Source organism: Dromiciops gliroides, chromosome 2 (assembly GCF_019393635.1).
Source record: "Dromiciops gliroides isolate mDroGli1 chromosome 2, mDroGli1.pri, whole genome shotgun sequence".
NCBI classification, from domain to species: Eukaryota; Metazoa; Chordata; class Mammalia; order Microbiotheria; family Microbiotheriidae; genus Dromiciops; species Dromiciops gliroides.
Window position 1 is genome coordinate 373,745,986 of NC_057862.1, and position 27,823 is coordinate 373,773,808.

Here is a 27,823-nt window from a genome sequence, read left to right on the forward strand (position 1 = left end):
CCCATCTCCCTTCCTTCCTTTCTTTTTTCCTTCCTTCCTCCCCTCCCTCCTTCCTTCCTTCCATTCTTTCTCTTCCTTCCTTCCTTCAGTTTTATCTGATTTGTTTAAAATCCCACCTGTACACATAACAGATATACACACAAATACATAGAACAGGCAGTTCATTTTTATTTAACATAAACTCTTAAAATGTTTTCCTTTTTCCTAATTTTTATTTTCAGTTTTGAATAATCTCCTTCTACCCTTTCCCCCACCCTTTAAGAAGGCAAGAAATATGATACCCATTATAGATATGAAGTCATGTAAAATATTTCCATAGTCATATCAACCGGGGGGGGGGGGTGAATCAAGAAAAATGAAGAAAGTTAAAGAAAATATGCTTCAATCTATATCCAGAGTTCATCTGTGCTCTATCCACTGTGCCATCCAGCTTCCCCCTCAACTCTTATTTTGATGTTTTTTCTGCCAAGGAGAATGGCTTTTATTTTGGAAGAGGCAGTACCAAAGTTGTGAATAAAAAGTTGATTCACAAGATTCCCAAAGAAGGGGCAGCTAGGAGGCTCAAGGTCACATCACTCCACCAGGCCTGGCTCTCTGCCTAGCTATGTGACCTCAGAGAAGTAATTTCCTCTGTCTGGACCTGTTTTCTAACCTGTAAAATGGGAACATGAATTAGATGTGCTCTAAGGCTAGGTACTCCTCTTGCTTGGGCAGCTAGATGGCACAAGGGTACTCCAGGGCCTAGATTCAAGGAATCTGAGTTCAAATCACTTACTAACTGTGTGGTCCTAGGTCAGTCACGTCACTTAACTCTGTTAGTCTCAGGCTCTCATCTGTAAAATGAGCCGGAGAAGGAAAATGGTAAACCACTCTAGTATCTTTGCCTTTCTTGGCAAAAGTGGGGTCATGCAGAGTCGGACACGACTGAACAACTAAATGAGAGATAGTTTGTAAAGCGCTTTAGAGCTATAGAAATGGTAGTTATTATTACAATATAATTCTAAATCTAATTCTGAGCAATCCTAATCTTTGCACCTTTCTCTGCATTTCTAGGTCTCCATACCCTCCTATCCTCTCCTTGTCAATTTCTCGGATTCCTCTCCTACCCAATGACGCTTCTCCGGTTCGTGACTCCGCCTCCTCTGGCCCCGCCCCCTCCGGGCCCGGGACGTCGCCGGTTCCCCGCCCCTTCGCCTCTACCCCTACTGGGGGCTGTCTCTTCCCACTCCTTCCTCCTTCCTCCTCCTTCCTCCTTCCTTCTTCTTCCTCGAGCCGCAGCCAAGCCGGGGCCGGATCGGGTGGTGAGTGGAGCCTACTAGGGCCGGGGAGGGAGCCCAGATCGAGGCCGCTCGCTGAGGGCGGAGGAAGCGTCCACTGAATGCCAGCTTTGCCTTGGGGCCCCGCGACCTCCGCCAGGGGCAGCCCTGGCAGCCTGCGCCCAGCATCGCAACCTGACCCCTACCAGGTCTGCGCCTCCGCCTCCGCCTCCCCAGGTGTTTGTTCTCCTCCCCCCGCTCAGCCCTCCTTCGGAGGTGGGAAACTTTCCCCGGCCCCCCCCGCAACGGCCGACAGTTTCCATTCCCTCTTCCGCTCCCTGGCCCTTCTCCTTCATTTCCTGGCCCCGTGTCACTTTCGGGTTTCTATTCTCAAACCCCTCCCCTTCCCCAACTTGAGGGCAGCTGAGAACGATAGGCCGGACGATTACCCTCTTTGGGCCTGTTTCCCCGTTGTAAAATAAAGATTATTGAGGCTCCTTCCAGCCCCCATGTTCTTTGTGCTAAGGTCCCTTCCAGTTCTGACATTTTATCTCCCAAGAGCTCTGACATTTTGTGTTCCAAGGGTTCCAACCCTGATATGATCTATCCTGAGAGTCCTTCCAGCCCTGATATTATGTATTCTAAGCTCTCTTCCAGCTCTAATGTTCTATGTTCCTTTCAGCTCTGACATTCTTTGTTCTAAGGTTCCTTCTGCCTCTGGAATTCCATGTTCTGGACTCCTTTCTAACTCAGAATCCTGTGTTCCTATAATAGGCTTGGGTTCTCCACGTCCCTCTAACCCCACTCACCCCCATCCCTTTTCAGGTTCACTGGTGTTATTGTCACCACTACCAATTAATTCTCTGATATTCAGGGGGCCTGCTTTGTAGCTGCCAGTGTCACCATTGGCATGCTAAAGGCACAGAGGAGATGAACTTATTTTAATACCAGCCAGAGTATAGTAGAATTAAAAAGGTCAATCTGCGCTAAAAAAAACTCAGACTGCACATGTTGATTAAACACCAAACAGGTGCATAGTTGATGTTCCAGAGATTCAGGGGATATACAGCTTGGGTTGCTGGTAGACTTATACTGGGGCATGGTAACTCCTGAACTGAGATAGGAAAGGAAGGATTGACGAGTGCTGACAGTTCCAAGCAAAGGTGAAAGTATGAGCCAAGGCTGGGAGTCCAGAGAGGGCTGGATGACACAAGGGTTGGGGAGGAGGCCAGTTTGGGTGGAGGGTGGAGAGGTAGCAATTAGTGTGACATTAAGACTAGACTTTGCACACGATACGGAACTTATTAAATGTTTGATGACCTGAAAAAGTGAGTGGAGGTTATAAAGGGCCCTGGGTATAATATATCTACATATCACATGTCATATATTTGCAAACCATATTTTGGTAGGGATATTGAGATAGAGCTAGAGATACCCAGGATATAGAGCTAGGTTTTTCTCGGGTGATAGGGAACCATGAAGGGTCTCAGAGCTGAGAAGGAATGTAGTTGGAGTTGTAAATTAGAAAGATGACTCTTGGCCAAGTATATTGGCTGGAATACCCATTTGGAGATTGTTATAAGAATCCAGTGAGGCTCAATAGGGCTTGCCTAGAGATGGTATAGAAGAAAAGAGGGGGATGGCTGGGAAAGAGATTGAGGACATGAAATTGAAAGTACTTGGCTTCAATAATCATCAAGAAATCTGGTATTGACCAAGAAATAGAGTGGTGGATCAGTGGAATAGATTAGGTACACAATACATACTAGTAAATGACCATATTAATCTAGTGTTTGATAAACCCAAAGATTCAAGCTTTGGGGAAAAGAACTCACTATTTGACCAAAACTGCCGGGAAAACTGGAAAGCAGTTTGGTAGGTACTAGATATAGACTAACATTTCATACAGTATACCAAGATAAGGTCAAAATGAGTAAATGACTTAGACATAAAAGGTGATACCATAAACAAATTACAGGAGCATGGAATAGTTTACTTGTCAGATCTATGGATAAGGGAAGAATTTATGACCAAACAAGAGATAGAGAGAATTATGAGATGTAAAATAAATAATTTTGATTACATTAAATTAAAAAAAGATTTGAGCATGTAAAACCAATGCAGCCAAGATTAGAAGGAAAGCAGAAAACAAGGGGAAAATATTTACAGCAAGTTTCTCTGATAAAGGCCTCATTTCTCAAATATGTAGAGAACTGAATCAAATTTATAAAAATACAGGGGGCAGCTAGGTGGCACCGTGGATAAAGCACCAGCCCTGGATTCAGGAGGACCTGAGTTCAAATGTGGCCTCAGACACTTGACACTTACTAGCTGTATGACCCTGGGCAAGTCACTTAATCCTCATTGCCCTACAAAAACCAAAAACAAAATACTAGCAAATCATTCCCCAATTGATAAATGGTGAAAGGATATAAACAGGCAGTTTTTAGATAAATCAAAGCTATTTATAATCATATGAAAAACACTCTAAATCACTGTTGATTAAAAAATGCAAATTAAAACAACTCTGAGGTACTATCTCATATGTATCAAATTGTTAATATAACAGAAAAGGAAAATGACAAATGTTGGAGGGGATGTGGGAAAATTGGGACACTAAAGTACTGTTAGTAGAGTTGTGAACTTGATTCAACCATTATGGAGAGTAAGTTGGAATTATTCCCAAAGGGCTATAAAACTGTGCATACTCTGACTTAGCAATGTCACTAGTAGGTCTATATCCCAAAGAGATTTTTTAAAAAGAAGGAAGAGGACCTATATATGCAAAAACATAGCAGCTCTTTTTGTGGTAGTAAAGAATTGGAAATTAAGGGGATACCCATCAGTTGGGAATGACTGAACAAGTTGTGGCATATGATTGTGGAATACTATTATGCTATAAGAAATGATGAGCAGGATGCTTTCAGAAAAACCTGGAAAGACTTATACAAGCTGATGCAAAGTGAAGTGAGCAGAACCAGGAGAACAGTGTATACCATAACAGCAGTATTGTACAGTGACCAACTGTGAATAACTTAGCTATTTTCAACAGTACAGTGATCCAAGACAATTCCAAAGGATTTAGGATGAAAAATGCTATCCACCTCCCAGAGAAAAAAAACTGATAGAATCTGAATGTAGGTCAAAGCATACTTTTTTTAAAAAACAACTTTTCTTATTTTTCTTGTTGTTTTTTAAATCTGTGTTTTCTTTCACAATGTGGCTAATATGGAAATATATTTTGCATGACTGCACAGTGTATAAAATCAAATTGCTTTCTCAAAGAGAGGAGGAGAGGCAGGGAAAGAATTTGGAACTCAAAATTTTAAAAAACTAATATTAGAAATGTTTTTACATGTAATTGCTAAAAAAAATTTAAATATAAAAACACAAAAAGAAAGTACTTGGCTAATAATTAGATGTGAAAGGGGAAGGAAAAGTAAAAAATGACGGGGACATTTCAAAGTAAAAATTGAAGAATTTATTCTCAGACCAAAGAAAAATAACTTTTGAATTTTCCTGTTTCCGGGCAGTTCCCCCTTCTTCCTTGTTTGCTACTTGGCTTGGGTTCTTCCATGGCTTTTAGGGTAAACAGGGGCACTGGATGTTCTCTTCACAGACTGAGTCTGCTTATTGGATCTGAGTGGGATGGGCACAGTCCAGCCTGATGGAAGAGAAGACCAAGAAAGGTAAAACGTTTGTTTAGAGTTGGAAGACCTGGGTTCAAGACCCAGCTTTGACATTACCCAAATGTATGTTGTTGTTGAGTCATTTTAGTTGTCAGCCTTTCCATGACCCCATTGGGGTTTTTCTCCACAAAGATACCAGAATGATTTGCCAGTTCCTTCTCCAGCTGATTTTACAGATGAGGAACTGAGACAAACAGGGTTAAATGACTTGTCCAGGGTCAAACGGGATTTGAACTCAGGTCCTCCTGACTCCAGGGCTCTGTTAGCAGAGACATCCCAGATTTATGACCTTGGGCAAATTATTTTCCTTCTCTGAGTTTCATTTTCTTCTGTAAAATGAGGGTAATAATACCAACCCTTCCTACCTCATAGGGTTGTTGGAAGGAAAATCCTTTTTATATGTAAAAGTAATATAGAATTGGGAACTGTTATTACTGTTGTTGATTTTGTAAATAAGATAATTATCTCTGAAATAGAGGGTTGGGGTGGGGAGGGTTTAAGATGTGGAAGGACAGGGAAGGGCTTTGGCTGGGTCACCTGGGGACCTTTTCTGTCTTCCATTTCTATTTCCCAGGACTGGGTGGGGGTTGAGGAAGTCATGTAGTTCATGTAGAATCATGTACTACAAGAGACTCATGTAGTTCACTCTTGCCCCTTTGGAAGTGCTAAGACTCTATGGCTTTGACCAAGCTTTAGACTTAAAAGAACCAGGGACTCTTTGGAGATCCATTCTTGCCCCTAAATAGAGAACAGAAGACCCTTTCCCCCTACTTCCCTGTTCCAGATCAATACTTAGCCTTACAATCTCTCCCTCACTCCCTTTGCAGTGGAGGAGATGGCCCTGAAGCTGGCCCGGGCTGTGGCTGGTGGGGATGAGAAGATGGCCGTGAGCTGTGCCACCTGGCTGGCAAAGAATCGAGCTCTACTGACACTGCAGCTTAGATCAGAGGCCTACCCCAAACAGGAGATCAAGTGAGTGCTGGACAATAGACTCAGCAGAAGGGAGAGCTTATGAGATGGGTTGGGGTTGGGGATAGTGCATTGATTTCTGAGGGAATTCTAATTACTGTCTCTGGGACCTTGAGCAAATGACTTTACCTCTTGGGGCCTCATCTAAAGCCTTCATAAGTAAGATGAGGGCTTTGGGTGAGATGATTAAAAGTAGTTGCTAAGTGGTGCAGTGGTTAGAGGATGGATCTGGGCTCAGGAAGACCTGAGTTCAAATTCAGCTCAGACACTTACTAGCAGTGCGACCCTGGGAAAATCTGGTTGCCTCAGTTTCCTCATCTGTAAAATGAGGATAATCATAAGGATTATTGTGAGGATAAAATGAGATAATATTTATAAAGAAATTTACAAACCTTAAAGAGCTGTGTAAAAATGCTAGTGATGATGATGATGACAACGACCACCTTTAAGGTCCCTTCCACTCCTCAATTCTGGCTTTCAGATAGGATGAAAGGCAGGCAAGTATTAGAATAGTTTAAACACATTTTTTAAATGTAGGAAAGGATTCTGTCTTTTGTTCCTAAGAGAGGGACCGATGTTGGACAAAACTTCAGGGAGAGTTTATCCCAAAAAAAAGCTGAGAAGGAGGTATAACTTTAGCTCCGGAGACAGGAGAACTTGGCAGTCCCGGCCCTGTAGTGCTGTCCCAGCCTGGGAGGCTGTGGTCACTTTCCCTTAATAGACTGTGAGTTCCCAAAGGGCAGAGACTCTGGTACCTCTGCCTCTGCTCTAACACAGACACCAAGGACAGGCTCAGCCTAACTTAGCAACTGGATTCCTTCCTCAGTTGGATCTCAGTGTGAGTGTTTCTGTCCCACATCTCCCGGCTGGTCTCTAAATGAGAGAATTGGTCTAGATCTGGACACCATATATATATATATATATATATATATATATATATATATATATATATATATATATATATATATATATATATATATATATATATATATATATATATATATATATATATATATATATATTTTAGTGAGGCAATTGTGGTTAAGTGACTTGCCCAGGGTCACACAGCTAATAAGTGTTAAGTGTCTGAGGCCGGATTTGAACTCAGGTACTCCTGACTCCAGGGCCGGTGCTCTATCCACTGCGCCATCTAGCTGCTCCTGGACACTATATTTTAGTAGGGATGTTGAGATAGTACAGTGTAGTTGATATAAGGTCCCTTTACTAGGGCCTTTCTACCAGCCTCTTCTTCTGCTCCCTGCTCCCTGCTACCTGTATGATCCTGGGCAAGTCGATTAATCTCCTAGTGTCCCAGGCAACTTTCTCAAGACTATAACTTGTTCCACAGAGAATGACTCTACATTGGTAGGGAAAGTTTCCTTATTGGGGAATACCTTATATCAATGAAATAAAAACTCTATACCTTCCCTTCCCCCTGCCCCCCCACAAAAGGACATACTAGCCAAAGCAAGACTATGGGGATAACTGGAAATCAGAGAGAATATGAGAGAAGAAAAAATGAGAGATAGAGAAGGAGAGACAGAGAGAAACCAGGAAAAAAAAAAGAGAAGTCAGAGAAAGATGAGAGAGAGAGAGAGAAGGAGAGAAGGTAGAGAAAAACCAAAGAGAAACATAGTATACCTGTCAGTCTGTCTGTCTGTCTATCTATTTGCTATCTTTGGAGATTGAGCACTCTTGTTGGGATGAAGCCTAGGGTGAGACAGCATAGAACCTGTGACTTTTAACAACAGACATCTTTCTGTAATATTTTATTTTTGTACACACCTTATGTAAAGAATATCATTTGATCTTCCCAATAGCCTCATAAGGGAGGCAGCCTCTCTAGAGGTTAAGAGAGGTGGGATAATTTTCCCAAGGTCACACAGCTAAAATGGGGCAGAACCAGGACTCATCCCTAGGACCCTTCCCCCCAATCCAGGGCTCTACCCTAGGCAGCAAGCTGCTTGTAAGTGTGGGATCTGTGTCCCTGGTGTGTGTTTATTTGTTCCAGAAAGACGGGATCTGACTATGTATATGACAGGGGTGCAGGGGAGAGGAGATCATATATTATGTCTGTGTGTGTGTACCCAGAACTTCTCAGTGATAAATTGTCTCCCCACAGGTTATGGGTAGGTGTGGAAGACTCCCAGATGCAAACTCTTCACATCTGGCTGATGGTTCGACCCAACATGACTGTGGCTTCTCTGAAAGATATGGTATGAAGAGCTGCGGTCTGGTGGCCAGAATTGGTTTTCTGGGGCAGCTAGGTGGCACAGTGGATAGAGCACTGGCCCTGGATTCAGGAGGACCTGAGTTCAAATCCAGCCTCAGACACTTAACACTTACTAGCTGTGTGACCCTGGGCAAGTCACTTAACCCCAATTGCTCCGCAAAACAAAAACAAAAACAAAACAAAAAAAAAGAATTGGTTTTCAGGGAACCAGAATGGGCTGCATCACTGTAGCCAGACTGGATCACTTCCTCAACCTGAGGCTGGATCCAGCCAGACCCAGTCCTCCAGGGCATGGTGAGGTTGGGGATTGGGGGAGAAGTGAAGTGGGGGCAGGGAACTCTTCCTTTGCCATAGATACATTCAGTCTGGAGCCGTTTGATCTTAGAAAGAAGATGACTTTCTTCCCCATTGCCATCCCTCATCCTGTCTGTCCTTAACACAGAACTTCCCTCTGACCTCTTTTCCCCTTTCCTGTCCTCTTCCTTTCTCTCTCCTCCCCATCCCAATCTTCTTTTCTCTCTTCTCCCCATCTTCTTCCCTCTCTTATCTTTCCTCTCCTCTCTTCTCTCTCCCTTTCCTCTTTTCCCATTCTTCCCTTTTCTCCCTACTTCTTTTTTCTCCCAACTTCTCTCCTCCCTGCTTTTTTCCTTCTGTCTTCCTCTTCTCTTTTCCCACTTTCTTTCCCTCTCTTGTTTTTTCTCTTCTTCCCACTGGCCAGGTCTTTCTGGACTATGGCTTCCATCCAAGCCTGCAGAGGTGGATCATCGGCCAGCGGCTGCCCCGTGACCAGGATACACTGCATTCTTATGGGGTGAGGCAAGATGGTGACAAGGCTTACCTCTACCTCCTGTCTGCCCACCACACCCAGCTTAGCCAGCAAGAACTACAGCGGCAGCGGCAGCTCCGGGTTCTAGAAGGTAACAACTCTGGGGGCCAGTCCTGGGCCCTGAGGCTGAGTCTAGGAACAGCTGGGAGAGGACAAGGGCATCTTCCGTTCGGTCCACATAATACATAGCTAGGATACATAGGTTGGGGGCCAGGACACCCAGGCTTAACTTTGGTTTCTGCCATCCTGTGTCTACTCTTTCTGCTCCTCTATTTCCTAATGTGTAAAATGTAGGCAGTAATAGCCAGGCCTTTTTCAGGCAGGGGGCAGAGGAATTGTAAAGGTCATATGAGCTTCTAGATGGACAAACCACAGTGGACAAGGGGGTCCTCTGATGCCTCTTCTCCTTTGCAGACTTGGGCTTCAGAGACCTTGCTCTACAATCTCGGGGTCCACAAGATTCTCGAGCCCTGGAATCCCAAGAAAAGGTCCCCCCTGAGGATGCTGGAACTACTGCTCCCTCTACTGTGGAAGCAGCCCCAGATCCCTCTGTGGTAAGGGATTAACTCTGCTCCTGCCTGCCCGCTGGCCCTCACCACCAAGCCAACCCTCTTCCAGTACCATTTATGGTATCGCTCAGTGAAGCATCATTGTTAAGTGCCTGCTATGTGCTGGGCACTCATCTAGGTGCTGAAGATAAAAAGACAAAGATTGAAACAATACTTACTTTGACGGAGCTTGATGTTCTAATGAGGGTGACAACAAGGAAGGTTATGTGTATAGTGCTTTATGTACATGAGAAAAAAATATAAAGAGAATCAATGCAAAGCAGTTAAATATGAGATATTTGGGGAGAGGGGGCATTAGCAGCTGGGGGATCAGGAAGGGCTTCCTGTAGAAGGTAGTACCAGCACAGTGTCTTGAAGGAAGAATTCTGTGGGACAAAAGTGTGAAGAGGGGAGTTTTTTGGGGGGGTTGGGGTGGAAAACGAATTCATTTTTGGACAGGTTAAGTTTGAGGTATTTCCAAGACATCCAGTAAGCAATTGGTGATTTGGGACTGAAGCTCAGAGACTGGGAGAGACTGGGATTGGCTATATAGTTCTAGTGGTGATAAATAAATCCATGGGAATTGATGAGATCACCAAGAGGGAGGGTATTGAGACAAGCGAAGAGGTGCTAAGACAGAGTTGGGGGCTTGATATGGATGACCAGCCAGGAAAGGAAATTGAGAAGGAGAGGTCAAAAGATAGAAAGAGATAGGTAGATAGGTTGAAAAGAGATCTAGGAGACAGTAGTATCGTGAAATTCCAGAGGGTTTTCTCCATCCACTGTGGCACATAGCTGCCCAAGCAAGAGGTGTAGATAGCTTTTTTTTTTTAGTAGTTTGGCTGAAAATGGGAGGAGGAACATAGACCATATCTTGAGTGCATAGTAGGGTATAGTGAAGGTTTTTTTGTTTTGTTTTTTTATGGGGCAATGGGGTTAAGTGACTTGCCCAGGGTCACACAGCTAGTAAGTGTTAAGTGTCTGAGGCCGGATTTGAACTCAGGAACTCCTGAATCCAGGGCTGGTGCTTTATCTACTGTGCCACCTAGCCGCCCTAATGAAGGTTTTTAAAAGGATATTTTTAAGGAATTGAACATGTTTGAATGTAGGGAAGGAACTAGTAGATAGGGAGAGGTTGAAAATTCATAAAAGGGGGGGGGGGTGATGAGTGAAAATGCAGTATCCCTGAGGAGATGAGAAGGGATGGGCTCAAGGGCAGCTGTGGAAGGGTTGGCATTGGCAAGGAGTAAGGCCACTTCTTTGTCAGAAACTGGAGGGAAAAGAGTGTGGGGGGTGACATCAAGGGGTTTTAAGAGATGATAGAGCTCCCATTAGATAGCCTCGGATTTCTCAGAAGAGTAGGTAGGTACATAGATTTGGGGCCTAACCAGAGAGCACGCTGCCTAGTACCCCCAAATCCATTTCAGCCAAACCCTGAAATTCATACTAGATTGAATGAAGAAATCCAATGGGAAATCATAGTAGGTGACTTCTTCCACCCTAGAACTTCACAAAAAGTCAGAGAGCATCCCCGTGGCAATTGTAAAGGGGGCTGCCAGCCATTGGTAGCCCAGCCCAACAAGCCAATGGAGCGCTAGAGACTTGTATAACTTGGAGGGCTTTATGTCTGGAGACAGCAACCACCAGAGTGGCTGTCAACCTAAAGAGTCCTTGGAAGCCTTGGGGGACAACAGCAACCAGTGGTCCCTAGCATATAGTCCTGAGATACCATAGAGGGCCCCTGAAGATCCAACACTCTGAACCCCACAGATCCTGGGTTGGGGGTCAGGAGTGGGGTGCTTAACTCTGGGAAGAGGAAGTCAGCCCAGGAACTCAGGGAATCTAGGGACAGAGCAAGCAGGAACAACCACCCTACTCAAAAATACAGCAAGAAGTAAAGCCTGGCCCAAAGCTCTGATCAGGAACTAAAGATGGAAAAATGAGTAAATCAAAGAAGACATTAATCTGTATCAAAAACTATTATGGGGGACAGCTAGGTGGCGCAGTGGATAAATCACCAGTCCTGGATTTGGGATACCTGAGTTCAAATCCGGCCTCAGACACTTGACACTTACTAACAGCGTGACCCTGGGCAAGTCACTTAACTCTCATTGGCCCTCCCCCCCCAAAAAAACCCCCAAAACTATTGTGAATCTAGAGATCCCAAAAAGGGGCAGCTAGGTGATGCAGTGGATAGAGCACCGGCCCTGGAGTCAGTAGTACCTGAGTTCAAATCCGGCCTCAGACACTTAACACTTACTAGCTTTGTGACCCTGGGCAAGTCACTTAACCCCAATTGCCTCACCAATAAAAAAAGAAAAGAAAAAAAAAAATAGAGATCCCAAAAGAAGGAGCAAGTGGCTCCATAACAATTTCAAGCACAGACTCAAGTTTCAAAAAATGGATTTTCTACAAGGACCACGTGAATAGCTAGAAGAAATGAAGCAAGACATTAAACAATGAAATAAAAGCTCTGGAGAAAAGAATTGGATGGAGAATAAATAGCTTAGAAAAGAAAATGATAAACTTTACCAAAATAACAGAGTCTTTGTAAACTAGAATATATCAAATAGAAAATATTGACTCGATAGTAAGAAATATTTGAATAAAATCAAAAGGTTTTTTTTCATAGAAGAAGATATCTGATATAAAAGAACAGCTGGACTTGGAAACAAATCAAGCAGAGATCATTTAAGAATTATTGGACTCCCTGTTAACTGTGTTGTATGGGAAGGAAGAAGCCTGGACATGTGAAAACTGCCCAGATCTAGTAGAACCAGAGGGCAAAGTGAAGATATAAAGAATCCACTGGTGGGGGCAGCTAGGTGGCGCAGTGGAAAGAGTACTGGCCCTGGATTGAGGAGTACATGAGTTCAAATCTGGCCTCAGACGCTTGACACTTACTAGCTGTGTGACCCTGGGCAAGTCACAACCCTCATTGCCCTGCAAAAAAAAAAAAAGAATCCACTGGTGACCTCCTGAAAGGAACCCCAAGAGGCCTGGGAATGAATGCCCTAGACAACATACAGACCTGCCTCACATCAAAGAAAAAATACTGCAAGTATCCCGAAAGATTTCAGATACCAAGGACCACAGTCAGGATCACACAAAACCTGCAAGATTTTGGTTTACAATATTCCAAAAGGCAAAAAAGCATAAGCTTACAACCAAGAGTATCATTACTATAAGAGGGAGATGGATATTTGATGAAATGGAAGACAGACTTTCTAGCATTTCTGATGAAAAGATCAGCTGAATAGGAACTTTTAAGTGAATGGACAAGAGTCAAAAGGAAACCTAGAGGGGCAGTAGGTGGCGCAGTGGATAGAGCACTGGCCCTGGAGTCAGGAGTACCTGAGTTCAAATCCAGCCTCAGACACTTAACACTTACTAGCTGTGTGACCCTGGGCAAGTCACTTAACCCCAATTGCCTCACTAAAGGAAAAAAAAAAAGAAAAGGCATCAGATAAACCTCCCTTATACCTGAAATAGACAAAGATTGAATACCCACAAACTATTTGGTGTAGAAATACATTCATCTTAACAGGGAAACAAAGGAGGGTGGGAAGCATAATTCAAGGAGGGGAAGGGGGGATTAAAAGTTAAGGCACTAGAATCTGAGGGGTGCCCATCAATTCGAGAATGGGTGAATAACTGTGGTTTATGAATGTAGTAGAATATTGCTGCTGAGGATTAAAGGGACTCCTGGCCAGTGTGACCCAATGTAGAATCAAGAGAAGAGTTTTTACAAGGACAATGACATTGTAAAGAAAAATAACTTTGAAAAACTGAAGAACTGTGATCAATGTGATCCCCAGAGGACCTGCGATGAAGCATGTAACCTACCTCCTAAAAAAGAAAAGTGATGGACTTAAATTACAGATTTCTGGTCATGTGTATTCGTTTTGCTTATTTATTACAAGGTTTTTTTTTTTCCTTTCAGTTTTTAAATTGGGGGTGGAGAGATAGAAGATTAGCAATACTGATATCCCCCAAATGAGGACCATTGAAATATTTTTTTTAATGCAGAGAAGACATCAAAATGGAGTTCAGAAAGAAACCTAGACAAGGATAGTTTTGAAAGTACTGTCATTTATACTTAAAAATATTTTGAAATAGAGATTCGTGGTTTCATAAACAGTCCTTGTGATCTGCTGTGCATGTGAAAATGCTTTTTTTTTTTTTTTTTTTGGTGTCTAAGTTCAAAATAAAAGAAATTTTAAAATTAAGCAAGGAGCGAGGCCCTTAGCTGATGGGGAGGGGGATGAGGGAGGATGAGGGGAATATGGGAGTCTTGATGAGAGAAAGTTTGGAATGGCTTCTTTGGGGGAGTGAGAGGGAATAAGGGAAAAATCAAAGAATTACATGTCTTTGAAACAGTGAGGACTCAGTTGGGTAACATGAATTCATAATATCCCTAGTCACCAGCCTGTGGACTTCTGGATCTCCATTCAGGAAGGGAAGAAGCTAGCATTTACTAAGGCTTACTATGTGTCAGGGACTAAGTAGGGGCAGAGTGGAAGTAATCTAGGGCTGAGGTGTGGCAGGGGATGGATGAACAGTGATAAAGAGAAGAGATTAGAGACTAGAGTGAGTTGACTAGGGTTATGACTGGAGTTCAGAGGGGGTGGAGGGAGTGGAAGTCTAGAGATGGGGTAAAGGATTGATTTAGGAGGGGTTAGGCCTAGGGAGAAATGGAATGTTAGAAAGTTATGGTCAGAGGGGCAATGTCACTTGTGGGTAATGTTGAGCTGGATGTGTGACCATCCCTCTACATGGCTGGAGTGGAATAAGATGTAGGTCATGGAAATTGAGAGGATGGAGGAATTGGAAGGGAATGGAATATGGATGTTGAAATCCCCTAGTATGAGGGTAGGAGTTGAAGAGCAGGATACAAGTGCCAAACTCCTTTGAGATAGGAGGGAGAATGACCCAGGGCTGGTACCCAGTGGCAGCCACCAAGATCTGAACTGGGTAGAAATATTTTATCATGCCCTCCTTCCCTCTTCCTGCCCAGGCTGGCTGGAAATGTCCAGGGTGCACTTTTGTCAACAAGCCCACCAGGCCAGGCTGTGAGATGTGCTGTGAGGCTAGACCTGAAGGTTACCAGGTGCCCAGCTCCCACCAGCCAGATGAAGAGGAGCAGGCACGGCTACAAATCGAGGAAGATGGCCTTCGGCAATACCAGCTGGTAGGTCAGGGAGGACCCAGGAGTCCTCTGGGAATGTCCGGGCTGGGGTCCCTCCCTCTCTTCCCCTCTTTTGAGCCCCTCACAAGCAGATAGGTCGTCCCATCACACCAATGAGATTTCTTGCTCTATGACACAATGTACTCTGTGTAATTGAGAAGTCAGTGGGTCATAAGCCTGCCTGGCCTCTAGGCTGAGATTCGTGGATTTGTTTGTTCTGCACATTCTTTTTTTTTTTTTTTTTGCATATAAGGTATTTTATTTTTTCCGTTACATGTAAAGATAGTTCTCAACTTTTGTTTATACATGCTTTACAATTTCAGATTTTTCTCCCTCCCTCCCCTCCCTCCCCCCTCCCCTAGACATCTGATATATCTATATACATATAGATATAGATATATCTACACACACACATATATATACACATAATAACATTAATCCTATTTCTGCATTAATCCTGTTATAAGAGAAAAAATCAGAGCAGTGATGCAAAACCTCAAAATAGAAAAAAAAACCAACAGCACCCAAAGCAAAAGAAATAGTATGGTTCAATCAGCATCTATACTCCACAGTTCTTTTTTTTCTTTTTTTTTCTTGGATTTGGAGATCCTCTTCTATCATGAGTTCCCTGGAACTCTTCTGTACCATTGCATTGGTGAGAAGAATATAGTCCATCACAGTAGGTCAACACTCAATGTTGATGATACTGTGTACAATGTTCTTCTGGTTCTGCTCATCTCACTCATCATCAGCTCACATAAGACCCTCCAGGTTTCTCTGAACTCCTCCTGCTCATCATTTCTTATAGCACAATAGTATTCCATTGTATTCATATACCACAACTTGTCCAGCCATTCCCCAATTGATGGGCACCCCCTCAACTTCCAATTCCTTGCTACCACGTAAAGAGCAGCTATAAATATTTTTGTACATGTGGGTCCCTTTCCCCTTTCCATGATTTCTTTGGGAAAAAGACCTAAAAGTGGAATTGCTGGGTCAAAGGGTATTGTTGTGCACATTCTTAACGGCAAAGGCAGCCTTCTGAGCTTGACCTTCCAAAAAGCTGTTTTGGGAATAGGCACCAGAAGACTTGAGTGTGGGTCTAGACCATGCCCTGAATGTAGCAATGTAGCACATTCTCTCTTTATAGCGCGCTTCTCTCAATACATCCTGACAGTGATGTCCAGCCTTTGTAGCTGGCACATCATACTACTGGCTCAGCCTAAACCTTCAGTCTTTTTCATGTAAATTTCTGTATAACCAGATCTTCCCCATCCTGGGCGGGTGCAGTTGTTTTGTTTTTTTTTAACTGTAAGTCCAAGTGTAGGACTTGGCTTGGAGAAATAGGAAGAACCCAGGACAAGACATTAGAACAATAGGGTAGGGTTCCTCAGCAAACTGCAGCCTGGGGGCCAAATCCACCTCAGTGCCTGGTTTGGTATTGCCTGGGATTTTTCTTTTTTTTGTTGTTCGTTTGTTTTGGGTTTTTTGGGGGGACAATGAGGGTTAAGTGACTTGCCCAGGGTCACACAGCTAGTAAGTGTTAAGTGTCTGAGGCCGGATTTGAACTCAGGTCCTCCTGAATCCAGGGCCGGTGCTCTATCCACTGAGCCACCTAGCTGCCCCACTCAGACACTTAACACTTACTAGCTGTGTGACCCTGGGCAAGTCATTTAACCCCAATTGGCTCACTAAAAAAAAAAATACAGAAACCAGTTCAAAAGTAAGAACATGTACAAAACCAGGCAAAAGTAGCTTGATTTGGCCCTTGGGCTACTGTAGTCTGTGGAGGCCACCTACCCTAGGATTTCAGTCTTTGGAATTACCAATCTTGGGTCAGTATGTGACCATGCAAACCACTTTTCTTTTCTCAGCCCCCTTCTCCTCATGTGTAAGAAAAAGAGATTGAATTAAAGTGTCTCTAAGATCCCATCAAGCTCTGACATTGAATTTTCTAAAGAAAAATATTTTATTTGTGCTTATTTTATAAGCATTGATGCCCCTCCCCCTAAGAGAATCCTCCCTTATAGATAATTAGGTAAAACAAACCGGTATATACATTGGCCTTGCCTCATTGTGTACCCAGTCCTGCACTTCTCTGAGGAGAGGAAGCAGGGGCATGCTTTCCCACCAATCCTGCCGAATTAAGATTGGTTGCTGAATTTCTCTTTTTTGTTGTTCTGAGCTTAATCACCAAATAATAATAATAATAATAATAATAAAATTCAGCATACAAAGAACAACAAAAAGGATAGTAAATGTAACTGAAGTGTTACATACTTGTGGTGGTTGTTTTTAAAAAATCAGGTTTTATTGATGTCTTTTGTTTTCACATCAACATCTCATGTTTTTTCAGTAATGTTTTTCATTATATTATTGTGGTCATTGTATCGATTGTTTTATTTTCCTTTTTCAGAATAATTGTGTTGATAACGTTTGTTTTTATGTTGCCTGAGTTTCCCAAAACATCCCCATCCTACTGCCTTTTAGAGACCAATCTCTTATGATAAAGAATAAACAAGGGAGGGGAGGAATTCATCAAAACTCATTAATGAACCCTTTGAAAATGTCTGGTATTGTATGGAGTATTCCATACCCATAATGCCCCACTTCTGCAAACAAGAGGGGCAGGTGCTGTGGATGGGGGCCCAGCTTCGTTATCAAAATTATTTCTTGGCATATCGTTTTGATTATTTCAGTGCTGCTCTTTCTATTTGCACTGTTGTAGTCACGATGGAAATGTCCACACCAGCCTTCCCAAGTTCCTCTACATCCTTCCTATCCATCACTTCTTACAGGGCGATAATATTCCATCGCATCCACATGCAATGATTTGTTCCATCAGTCTCCAGTCCATGGGCACCCACTCTCTCTCTAGTTCATTGTTGTCACCAAAAAGGGCTGCTATAAATATCTGCACAGGCAGGGGATCTTCCAAGAGCTCTTTGTTTGGTCTCCTGGTCTGATACCCTCTAACCCTTTTTTGTCTAGCAATCTTATCATCCTGACAAAAGAAAGAAATGAGTCTGGAAAGGGGGAGGGAGAGGGATGACAAGGGAAAATGTAGGCTATGAAAGAACAAAAGATACCAATAAAAAACTTAGTTAAGTCACAAAAGATATCAATAAAGAACAAAATATATCAATAAAAAACTTAAGCAACAATTCTGATCTGGCTGGTACATCATGAAGCCATGCTTGCTCCCAGGCGATCCTGCTTCTTCCCAGGAACCTTAGCTGCCTCTCGCTATGACTCCTTTCTCTCATTTGCTCAGAGGAAACAGAAGCAAAAGGAGGGAAACTACCTCGAGCTCCTGCAGCTGGACCAACGGAGCCTGGTGCTGAGCACAGAGGGAGTGGAGTGCCCCATCTGCTATTCCTCCCTGGAGCCTGGCGAGGGAGTCGTCCTGCGAGAGTGCCTGCACTCCTTCTGCAAGTACGGCCCAGCTCCCTCCCCCCGCCCTGCGCCAGGCCCTGCTGATGACCAAGCCTGGGTCTGGGCCGGGAAGGAATCAGTCCCTAACCAAGCTAGGAGCCTGTGGGGTTGGAGCAGAGTGTGGGGGTGGGCATACTACTCTGCCGTGGTTCCCAGAATCTCAGGTGGAAGGGATCAGAGGTCACCTGGAGCCATTGGTGCTTGAGCAGGAGCCCTTCCTGCAGCATCCCTGACAAGTGGTCCTGTAGGCTACGTTCCTTCTTACTTATACCTCTCCTGATGGGGAGCTCACTACTTATAAAGGCAGTCTGTTCTCCTTTGGAGCCACCCTGATGAGTAGCAAGTTTTTACTAATATCAAACCTCACACTTCTTCCTGTAACTTTCCCTCCTGTCCTCCAGGGTTCTTCATTCTGGGTTAAAACTAACAGAAGTCAGCAGTCAGTCACAGCCCTAGTGCCTTATAATAATAATAATAATAATAATAACTCACATTGCTGGAGAACCTCATTTACAAAGTGCTTTCTCTCTTTGTGTGTGTGTGTGTGTGTGTGTGTGTGTGTGTGTGTGTGTGTGTGTGAGGCATTTGGGGTTAAGTGACTTGCCCAGGGTCACATAGCTAGTGTCAAGTGTCTGAGGCCAGATTTGAACTCAGGTCCTCCTGAATCCAGGGCCGGTGCCCTATCCACCGTGCCACCTAGCTGCCCCTACAAAGTGCTTTCTCCATAACAATCGTGTGAGGTATATGTTTCAAGTATTCTTCCCATTTTACTGATGTGAGCATTGAGGCTTAGTAATATAGAAGAGTGACAAGAGCATAGGCCTCAAGTCAAGGAGTCTTGGGTTTGAATCCTGCTTCTGACCCTATGTGAGATCCTTGGCAAGTCATTTAACCTCTCTAGGTCTCAGTTTTCTCACCTGTAAATTGGGGTTCATAATAGTGCCTACCCCCCTGAGGGGCTATGAGGATCAAAGAGATATTTCTAAAGTACTTTACAAACTTAAAAGCATTGTACAGTTATTATCATTATGGATCTTGTCCAGATGAATTGCTTGTCTTGACTCACTTATCAGATCAGGGATTTACCCCCAGGTATCCTGATTCTAACTATAGAAGGGTTTCTGCTAGGCCACACTGCCTTTCTTTAACCTTCTAGGGCCAACCTTGGCCCTCCTCCTCTTATCTTCTTTTCTCCTCTTCCCTCACTCCTTTGCCAGGGACTGCCTTCAGGGCACGATCCTGAATAGCCAAGAGGCAGAGGTGTCCTGCCCCTACATTGATGCCACTTACTCCTGCCCAGGGAAGCTGCAGGAGCGAGAGATCCGAGCGGTAAGGTCTGGGCTGGTGGGCCCCTCTGGGGCCAAAATGAGGGAGGGACCAGGGAGTGTGGGGAATTCACCACCTCTTGTCTGTGCAGCTGGTAGTGCCATGGATAGAGCACCAGGTCTGGAGTCTGGAAGGCCTGAATTCAAATGTGACCTCAGACAATAGCTGTGTGACCTTGGGCAAGTCACTTAACCTCTGTGCCTCGCTTTCCTCATCTGTAAAACGGGGATGATAACACCACCTGCCTCTCAGGGTTGTTGTAAGAGTCAAATGAGATACTGTTTGTTTTTTGGTTTTTTATTTTATTTTATCTTGTGGGGCAATTGGGGTTAAGTGACTTGCCCAGGGTCACACAGCTAGTAAGTGTCAAGTGTCTGAAGTCAGATTTGAACTCAGGTCCTCCTGAATCCAGGGCCAGTGCTTTATCTACTGCGCCACCTAGCTGTCCCATGAGATACTATTTGTAAAGCACTTAGCTAGCCCAGGGCCTGGCACGTGGCTGGCCATATAGAAATGTTAGCTACCATCATTATTATTACTATTATTACCCTTATTATCTGTGGTATGACTATTGTGATCAGAGCCCTGCACAGAAGGAGAGCAAAGACCTAGACCTGTCCCTTGCCCTCAGGGAGCTCACGGTCTTGTTGGGGAGGTAAGACAACACACACACACACACACACACACACACACACACACACACACACACACACACACACACACACACACGACGGTCCAATTAAGGACTAAAGGTGTGTGATTCATAGTCAGGGCTGTGGGAGCTCAGGGGGAGAAGAGGTCACTGGAAATTGAGGTGGTCAGGGAAGACTTCCTAGAGGAGGGGTATCCCAAGCTGGGTCTTGAATGAATAATATTCTGAGAAGAGAAAGGTGTCCCAGGCCAGTAATTCAGCTGAATATCCTAGAATTCTAGAATCTCAGTGCCAGAAGGGAACTGAGTCATCTAGTCAAGAGGGGCTGGGAGCTATGGATTTAATGGATTTAAGACCTAGGCTCACTTAAATCCTGGCTCTGCTGCCTGCTATTGGGGCAAGTCACCTCAATTCTCCAGGTCTCAGTTTTGTCATCTGTATAGTGGGGGCAGAGGGTTGAGCTAGGTGGTCTTTTAAGGGTCCTTCCAGCCCAAGGTCTGTGTTCCTGTGATTTTTATGATACTCCTGACAAGTAGCCATACACCCATCACGGGAAGAACTCCCAGCTTGGGGAGGCCCTGCTTCCTAGGGAAACCTTTGGGAGAGTATTGAAATGTCAAATTACAGATGAATGGAGACCCCAGAGGTGGGTGGAGTTAATCTGGGAGGGCTTCCTGGATGGTGTACTGTTGAGAGAATACTTGGAAGAGGCAGAGATAAGGTGTCTGGGGCAGGGCCCCCCAGTGAGGGTAAGCTGTGATGGCAGCTCCTGAGCCCTGATGACTACCAGCGATTCCTGGATCTGGGCATCTCCATCGCCGAGAACAGAAGTGCCTTCAGCTATCACTGCAAGACCAATGACTGCCGAGGCTGGTGCTTCTTTGAGGACGATGTCAACGAGTTCACTTGTCCTGTGTGTGGGCACATTAACTGTCTACTCTGCAAGGTCAGGATCCCCGCATCCCTCATCCAGTCTGGGAGGGGTCAGATGATCCCTCAACCCCACATGCCCAAGCTCCAGCATCCCCAGATTCATCCTGCCCTGATACCTGCCAACCACCTCACCTGCCCTTGTCCATTAAGGAGACAGTTAAAGGGAGGCTAGATTATTCAGTTCATCCCTCCTATGTTTGGGGAGTGGGGAGGGGAAAAGAAACTTAGCCCATTTCCCACTCAGGGTAGATCAGAAGCGTCATCTTCATGTAACCAGAATCCATTTCCTAATTGGAGGAACTGAAGCCCAGAGTTAAGGGGAAGAAGGGCAGAGGGACAGGATGAAGTAAGGCCCAGGGCCAGGGCCCAGAAGCAACACAGACCCCATCATTTCCCATTACAAATACACATGGGCTACTTAAAAGCAAAACAATGCCACCACCACCACCATCACCCACAAGAAGGCACTGAATCTCACTGTTAGGACATTAGGGTCTTGTAACTCTAGGGCAGGGGTTCTTAACTTGGACTCTGTGACCTTGTTTTTTTAAAAAATATTTTTGTAACTACTTCAAAATTATTTATTTCCTTGTAATCCTGTGGATTTTTTTTTTAATGCATTTAACAACATTCTGCAAAGGGCCTCAGCAGACTGCCCAAATGGGTTCATGATACACCAAAAGCTTGATAACCCTTGGTTCTAGAGACAGCCTTAGAAGCTGTACATCATTTCTAGGGGTGACCAGGGCCCTTGAGGAATGAATTCTCTGACTCTGAGGAAGCTGGGTTGGAAGAGAACTGAAAAAAGGGATGCCGGGAGGAGCTGAGCCCCTGGAGGGGTTACTGCTAGGGGAGCTTACTGGCTCCATGTCCCGCTGAGGCCTGGGAGCTAGGATCTCAGACTAGAGGGAGGAGCAGGCCAGCTTCCTGGGGGACAGACTCATCCGCTGCTTCCCACCTCCCCACAGGCCATTCATGAGAACATGAACTGCAAGGAGTACCAGGATGACCTCGCTCTGAGGGCACAGAATGATGTAGCTGCCCGGCAAACCACGGAGATGCTCAAGGTGAGGGCAGGGATGGGCACTGCTCAGATCATCTCTTAAAGCCTCTCCAGGTCTCTTTTTACATCTGTAACACAAGAGGGGCTAGACTCAATGTTCTCCAAAGTTCCTTCTGCTTCTAAAATGCAGTGGCTCGGGGAAGCTAGATGGCGCAGTGGATAGAGCACTGGCCCTGGATTCAGGAGTACCTGAGTTCAAATCCGGCCTCAGACACTTAACACTTACTAGCTGTGTGACCCTGGGCAAGTCACTTAACCCCCATTGCCCCGCAAAAAAAAAAAAAAAATAAATAAAAAAAAAAATAAAATGCAGTGGCTCCAATTCAGGGAAGAACTGGAATTTGAACCTGGCCTTGGGTGGGTAGGCTATGGCTAATAATAATAATAATAATAATGGCTCACATTTCTGAAACTGCTTTAAGGTTTACAAAGCTTTATCCTCACTGTGGGGTGGGGTAGTGCAAGGAACGTAAGGGTTGGAAAAATTAAATGATCTGCACCATGCCTGCTGAACTGGCATCATAGCCAGGGCTTGAACTCTGGTGTTCAGTACATGAAAAAGTAGAGAGCTGGGTCCAGGAAAACTGGTGAGAGGAACAGCATGAGCAAAGGAGGGGAGGAGGGAATTAAAATTAATTCAATAAAAACATAGGTGATATAGGGGAAAGGGTACTTAAAAGATTTGGGGGGGGGAGGTTAAATGACTTGCCCAGGGTCACACAGCTAGTAAGTGTCAAGTGTCTGAGGCCGGATTTGAACTCAGGCCCTCCTGAATCCAGGGCCAGTGCTTTATCCAGTGTGCCACCTAGCTGCCCTAAAAGATTTGGCTTCTAATGGTAACTGTTAGCATGTGGTGTCACACACCTTCTGTCTGACCTTGGGCAATTTGCTCCTTTCTGGGCTTCATTTTACCCATTTCTAAAATGAGATAGTTGGGCTAGAGGATGATAGTGGCACTTTAATGTTTACCAAGTGCTTTACAAATATCTCATGATTAATCTTTACAACACCCCTGGGAGGTAGGTGCTGTTATTACCCCCATTTTACAGATGAAGAAACTGAAGCAGTGGTTAAGTGACTTGCTTATAGTCACACAGCTAGTAAATGTACGAGGTTGGATTTGAACTCAGGACTTCCTGACTCTAACAGTAACATTGCCCACTATACCACCTAGCTGCCTCTTGAGAGCTAAGGTCTCTTGTGGCTTTAAATCCTACAATCTCATAAAGCTTTATGTGGTGTCCTGTGCTTGGAGCCAAGAGAGATACAATTATAATCCTTGTTCTCCATGAGTATGGAATCAGAGGAGAATGGATTATGTAAATAAATAATTAGGGTTACCAGTTGGGCTTTGTGGTAGAGGCCTAGGTCACCCAGAGAGGTCTGAGAGGTTTAAGGAAGAAGGAATCACTTACAGCTGGGAGGAATCAGGGAAGGCTTCACAGAGGAAATGGCATATGAACTGAGCCATAAAGCATAGCCATGAATCTGGCAGTGGGAGGGATCGGGGAAGAGCTGGCTAACAAGGGGAGACACACAAGTGATGACCACTACCCTCGTTTTCCTGAGGAGGAGCCAAGATGGGACTAGTGGGTAGAAGGCGGATGGGAGGAGAGCTGTGGGCACCTGTGCCTTCTGTAGGTAATGAAACTGCAAACAGCCTAGTGGAGATCCTTGGCACTGGAAATCAAGAGATTCGGTTGGCTTCTAGTCTGCACTGCCACTAACTCTCAATGCACTCCAGGCCAGGCCACTTTCCATTTCTGGGCTTCAGTTACCTCATCTGGTAAATGGAGAATATAATCATCAGACTTACAACAAGGGCAGCGTGAACAGGTCTTTGGCCTAGGGTGTTAAAATTTAGTGGGCATTGACAGCGCTTGTATCTTTCTTTAAGAGGTAGAAACAACTGAACTTAGCTCCTAGTTTAGCAAAAATTATTCACATGGTAAGATGCCATATAGAGCACTTCCTTCTCCCTCACCCCCAGTGAATTCTCTCCCTGCTTTGGTCTCGCCATGTTCTCTGTCACTTTGGCAACCTCCCTAACTCTGGCATCATGGTGGGAGGATCTGAGGCCCATAGGAGTCTGTCCATTGTCTTCGTCCTTATATTTCCCTTCCCCATCCCCTCTTTGGATTTGTCATGTTTTGTGGCGTCTTCTCCAGGGGAAATGGCATTTCTGGTTCTGACTCTGGTAGCCCTTGCAAGCTCATCTCACAGGGCCATTGTGAGAGCAGCACTTTGTGTGACACACCATAGAAGAGTGAGCTATTGTTTTTATCCAGCTGACTCTTGGGCTGCTGACCCTAACAACCAGCCTCTCTGTTCTTCTGCTTGCCCCGTAGCTGATGCTGCAGCAGGGTGAGGCCATGCACTGCCCTCAGTGCCAGATTGTGGTGCAGAAGAAGGACGGCTGTGATTGGATCCGTTGCACTGTCTGCCACACAGAGATCTGCTGGGTTACCAAGGGGCCGCGCTGGGGCCCTAGAGTGAGTCCTGGGCCCATGGGGTCAGGGAAAGGGGCTTTGGGGGGCCCAGGAAACCTGGTGGGTAGAGTCCTGGGGAGACCAGGAGTCCCGTCATATCCCATGGAAGTCCAGGTCCCATTGACCTCTGCAGTTTCTAAGACTGATGGGCCCTGGGAGTACGTGGTAGGCCTTGAGGGGGGACTGTGTGCTCTGTACACAGCAAGTGTGTTGTACAGAACCTGCAGACTCTCACTGGTCCTTGAGATAGGCACCCATCTTGTCATGCCCTTGCTTCATTCCTTTCCCTCCTTTCTAGCTTGGTCATCTCCCCTAAAGTTCTTCCTTCCCTCTGCTAATCAGGGCCTTGGGGATACCAGTGGGGGCTGCCGCTGCCGGCTGAATGGAATACCCTGCCACCCCAGCTGTCAGAACTGCCACTGAGGAGCCTTTGAGGAGGCACCAAGCGGATCCTGGCCATGACAGGACAGCCACCAGCCCACCAGGGCAAAGCCAACCCTCAGGGAACTGGCCTTCCTAGCAGACATCCTCCCCCAAGCCCCACCGCCCATCCTGCCCACACCACAGGCCCCTGAGGGCTCTGCCCATCCCAGTATAGATCAGGAATGCCTTGGATGTCAATTCCTGGGGCAGCCTGGGTTGTCTTCCTGTGCTACCAAAAAGCCATTCCTGGGAAAGAACCAGAGGGTCCCCAGTGACTCTTCAGGATACGAGCTCATTCCAGTGCCTTTGTTTCTTTGGCAACTTTGGGCCAGCCCTCAGGACAGACCTCCAGTCCTCCTCTCTGCTGCTGCCGTTACCACTGCCTGGCTCTTGGCTTTAATCATATTCTGGATAGTCAATAACACCGAGGCTCCCCACCCTGAGCCTTAATCGTCCACAGACTTCACATTCAGGACAGAATCACACACACCCTGGCTATCTACCAACTACATGCCTGTAGCTCACGGGGCATCACTATCTTGTACCAGGCACAGAGAGGGGTCTTTCCTTTTTCCCTGTTACCATGCTTTGTAGACCAATCCCCAGCATAGTTGAATGGGAGACTCCTCACATGTACTGGACCTCTAGATTACTGGGGAAAGAGAGGGGTCCTCTGCCTGGGGTAAAGCACCTTGGCCCTCCTATATGTGTTCACATTAAAGTTTTCTTTGGGGAACAGGAAGCTCTAATCTTTAAGAGTATGGATGTGCCAGCTCATCTGGGGCAACCCTTGGGAATGCTTCTAATGGTCAAGAAGCTTTTTTTTTTTTTTAAATACGCCTCAGTGCAACTTCTTCCATCCCATCCCTAGTCCTGTCTTTTGGGGCCACATAGATTAAAGGAAGTACTTTGCTCACGATCTCAGAGCAAGTCACAGCATAGCTGGTTCTCTGCACTTGCCTTCTTTACACTTTCTCTTCCTCCAAGGCATCTGAATGAATTACCAAAGGGGGCATGTTTGGCTCTTTCCATCCACTAATCATTGGTTGTCTATTATAATAGCTGATATTAACATAGCACAATGGTTTGTTTATAATATTCTAAGATACAAGAATCTCCTTTGACCACATTTGTGTTTAAAGACTAACAGAGAACTCACTACCTCCTGAAGTAGCCCAATGTGCTTTTAGACAGTCCTAAAATTTTTTCTTCATATGAAGTTGGAACTTGCCTTTTACCTGTTGCTCCTCATTCTGCCCTCTTCCACAAGTTGTTGTTCAGTTGTTTTCAGTCATTCCTGACTCTTCCTGACAACTTAAGGAGTTTTCTTGGCAAAGATAACTGCAGTGGTTTGCCATTTCCTTCTCCGAATGAGGAAACTGAGGCAAACAGGGTTAAGCGACTTGCCCAGGGTCACACAGCTAGTAATTTCCTTAGGCCAAACTTGAACTCATGAACATGAGTCTTCCTGATTCCAATCCAGTGTCCAATGCGCCACCTAGCTTGCTTTCTTCCACAAGACAGCACTTCAAAATGCTTCAAGATAGATATGATCCCTTTCCACCCCCTCTCCCTTAGTCTAATCTCTCCCCTAGGCTAAATAGTTCCTTCACCTTGTCCTTGTCATGTGGCTTGGTTTCTAGTGTAGTGAGAAAATGAATATCCATATGTCATGGAGGGGTAAAGAGAATATACCCTATATATGAAATGTGTGTGGGGCTATCCCAAGTAAAGGTCATGTGTCACTTCTTACACACCTTGTGTGTGACTCCTAAAGAGAACACACTGTAATTGTAGTTTCAAATAACTTTCCTGTAAGAAATGGGCTTTAAAAAGTCAGTATTGGGGGGGGCGGCTAGATAGCACAGTGGATAAAGCACCGGCCCTGGATTCAGGAGTACCTGAGTTCAAATCCGGCCTCAGACACTTGACACTTACTAGCTGTGTGACCCTGGGCAAGTCACTTAACCCCCATTGCCCCGCAAAACAAAAAAACAAAAACAAAAACAAAGTCAGTATTGGGCAGCTAGGTGGCGCAGTGGATAGAGCACCGGCCCTGGAGTCAGGAGGACCTGAGTTCAAATCTGGCCTCAGACACTTGACACTTACTAGCTGTGTGACCCTGGGCAAGTCACTTAACCCCAATTGCCTCACTAAACAAAACAAAACAAAACAAAAAGTCAGTATTAAAACTCCATGAGAACTAGCTGTGTGACCCTGGGCAAGTCACTTAACCCTCACTGCCCTGCAAAACAAAAACAAAAACTCCATGAGAGGCATTGTTTACTATGGGTAGAGGAATTAGGATGATCTGTGTTCAGGTCCTACCTCTGACACTTGGGTTGGTAGCCCTGGGCACGCCATTTACTTTAACCTGCCAGTTGCAGAGTGGGGAGTTCCCTATACCATGGAAATCACTATTCTGGTCCCCACCAAAATGTCCAAAATAGAACACCCAGCCCTGCTCCGCTCAGCTGTCTCTGTGTATGGGGTGTTCAGAAGGCCCAGCACCTCTGATGGGAGGGCTGCTGAGCCACCTTTGCTGTCCACCTTCACCCAGCTCCCACCGGTGGCTCCCAGAAGCTGTAGCATGAGCAGCAGCCACATCCTGGTAAAACTGCCTTGGCACACGGGCTAAACCAGTTTGAGGGCAATTGAAACTTGCTGGTGACCACCCCAAGCATGTGAAGACTCCCCCCGGTGGATGAGGAAATTTGTTTCCACAGCCATGAAGGAAGCTGAAGCAAGCCCTGTGAAGCACTTAGAGCTTGGTCAGACATCAGAGATGCCAAG

At 45.2% G+C, this 27,823-nt stretch overlaps 1 protein-coding gene across 4 annotated transcripts; it reads left to right on the forward strand.

Annotated features, from left to right (window-relative positions):
* The first annotated feature begins 1,161 nt into the window (after positions 1-1,161).
* On the forward strand, positions 1,162-26,408 carry RBCK1 (RANBP2-type and C3HC4-type zinc finger containing 1). Of its 4 annotated transcripts, none has more exons than XM_043983076.1 (13): positions 1,162-1,301; positions 4,876-4,945; positions 5,773-5,917; positions 8,037-8,130; positions 8,866-9,064; positions 9,388-9,527; positions 14,539-14,712; positions 17,984-18,144; positions 19,362-19,473; positions 20,889-21,068; positions 22,024-22,122; positions 24,467-24,610; positions 24,950-26,408. In XM_043983076.1, the coding sequence occupies exons 2-13, from the start codon at positions 4,924-4,926 to the stop codon at positions 25,028-25,030; spliced, it is 1,551 nt and encodes a 516-aa protein (XP_043839011.1). In that variant the 5' UTR covers positions 1,162-1,301; positions 4,876-4,923; the 3' UTR covers positions 25,031-26,408. The 4 variants fall into 4 exon arrangements, with proteins under 4 accessions (XP_043839011.1, XP_043839012.1, XP_043839013.1 ...); XM_043983077.1 differs by having other exon boundaries at positions 1,175-1,465; XM_043983078.1 differs by lacking the exon at positions 1,162-1,301 and adding an exon at positions 1,365-1,493.
* Positions 26,409-27,823: the final 1,415 nt, after the last annotated feature.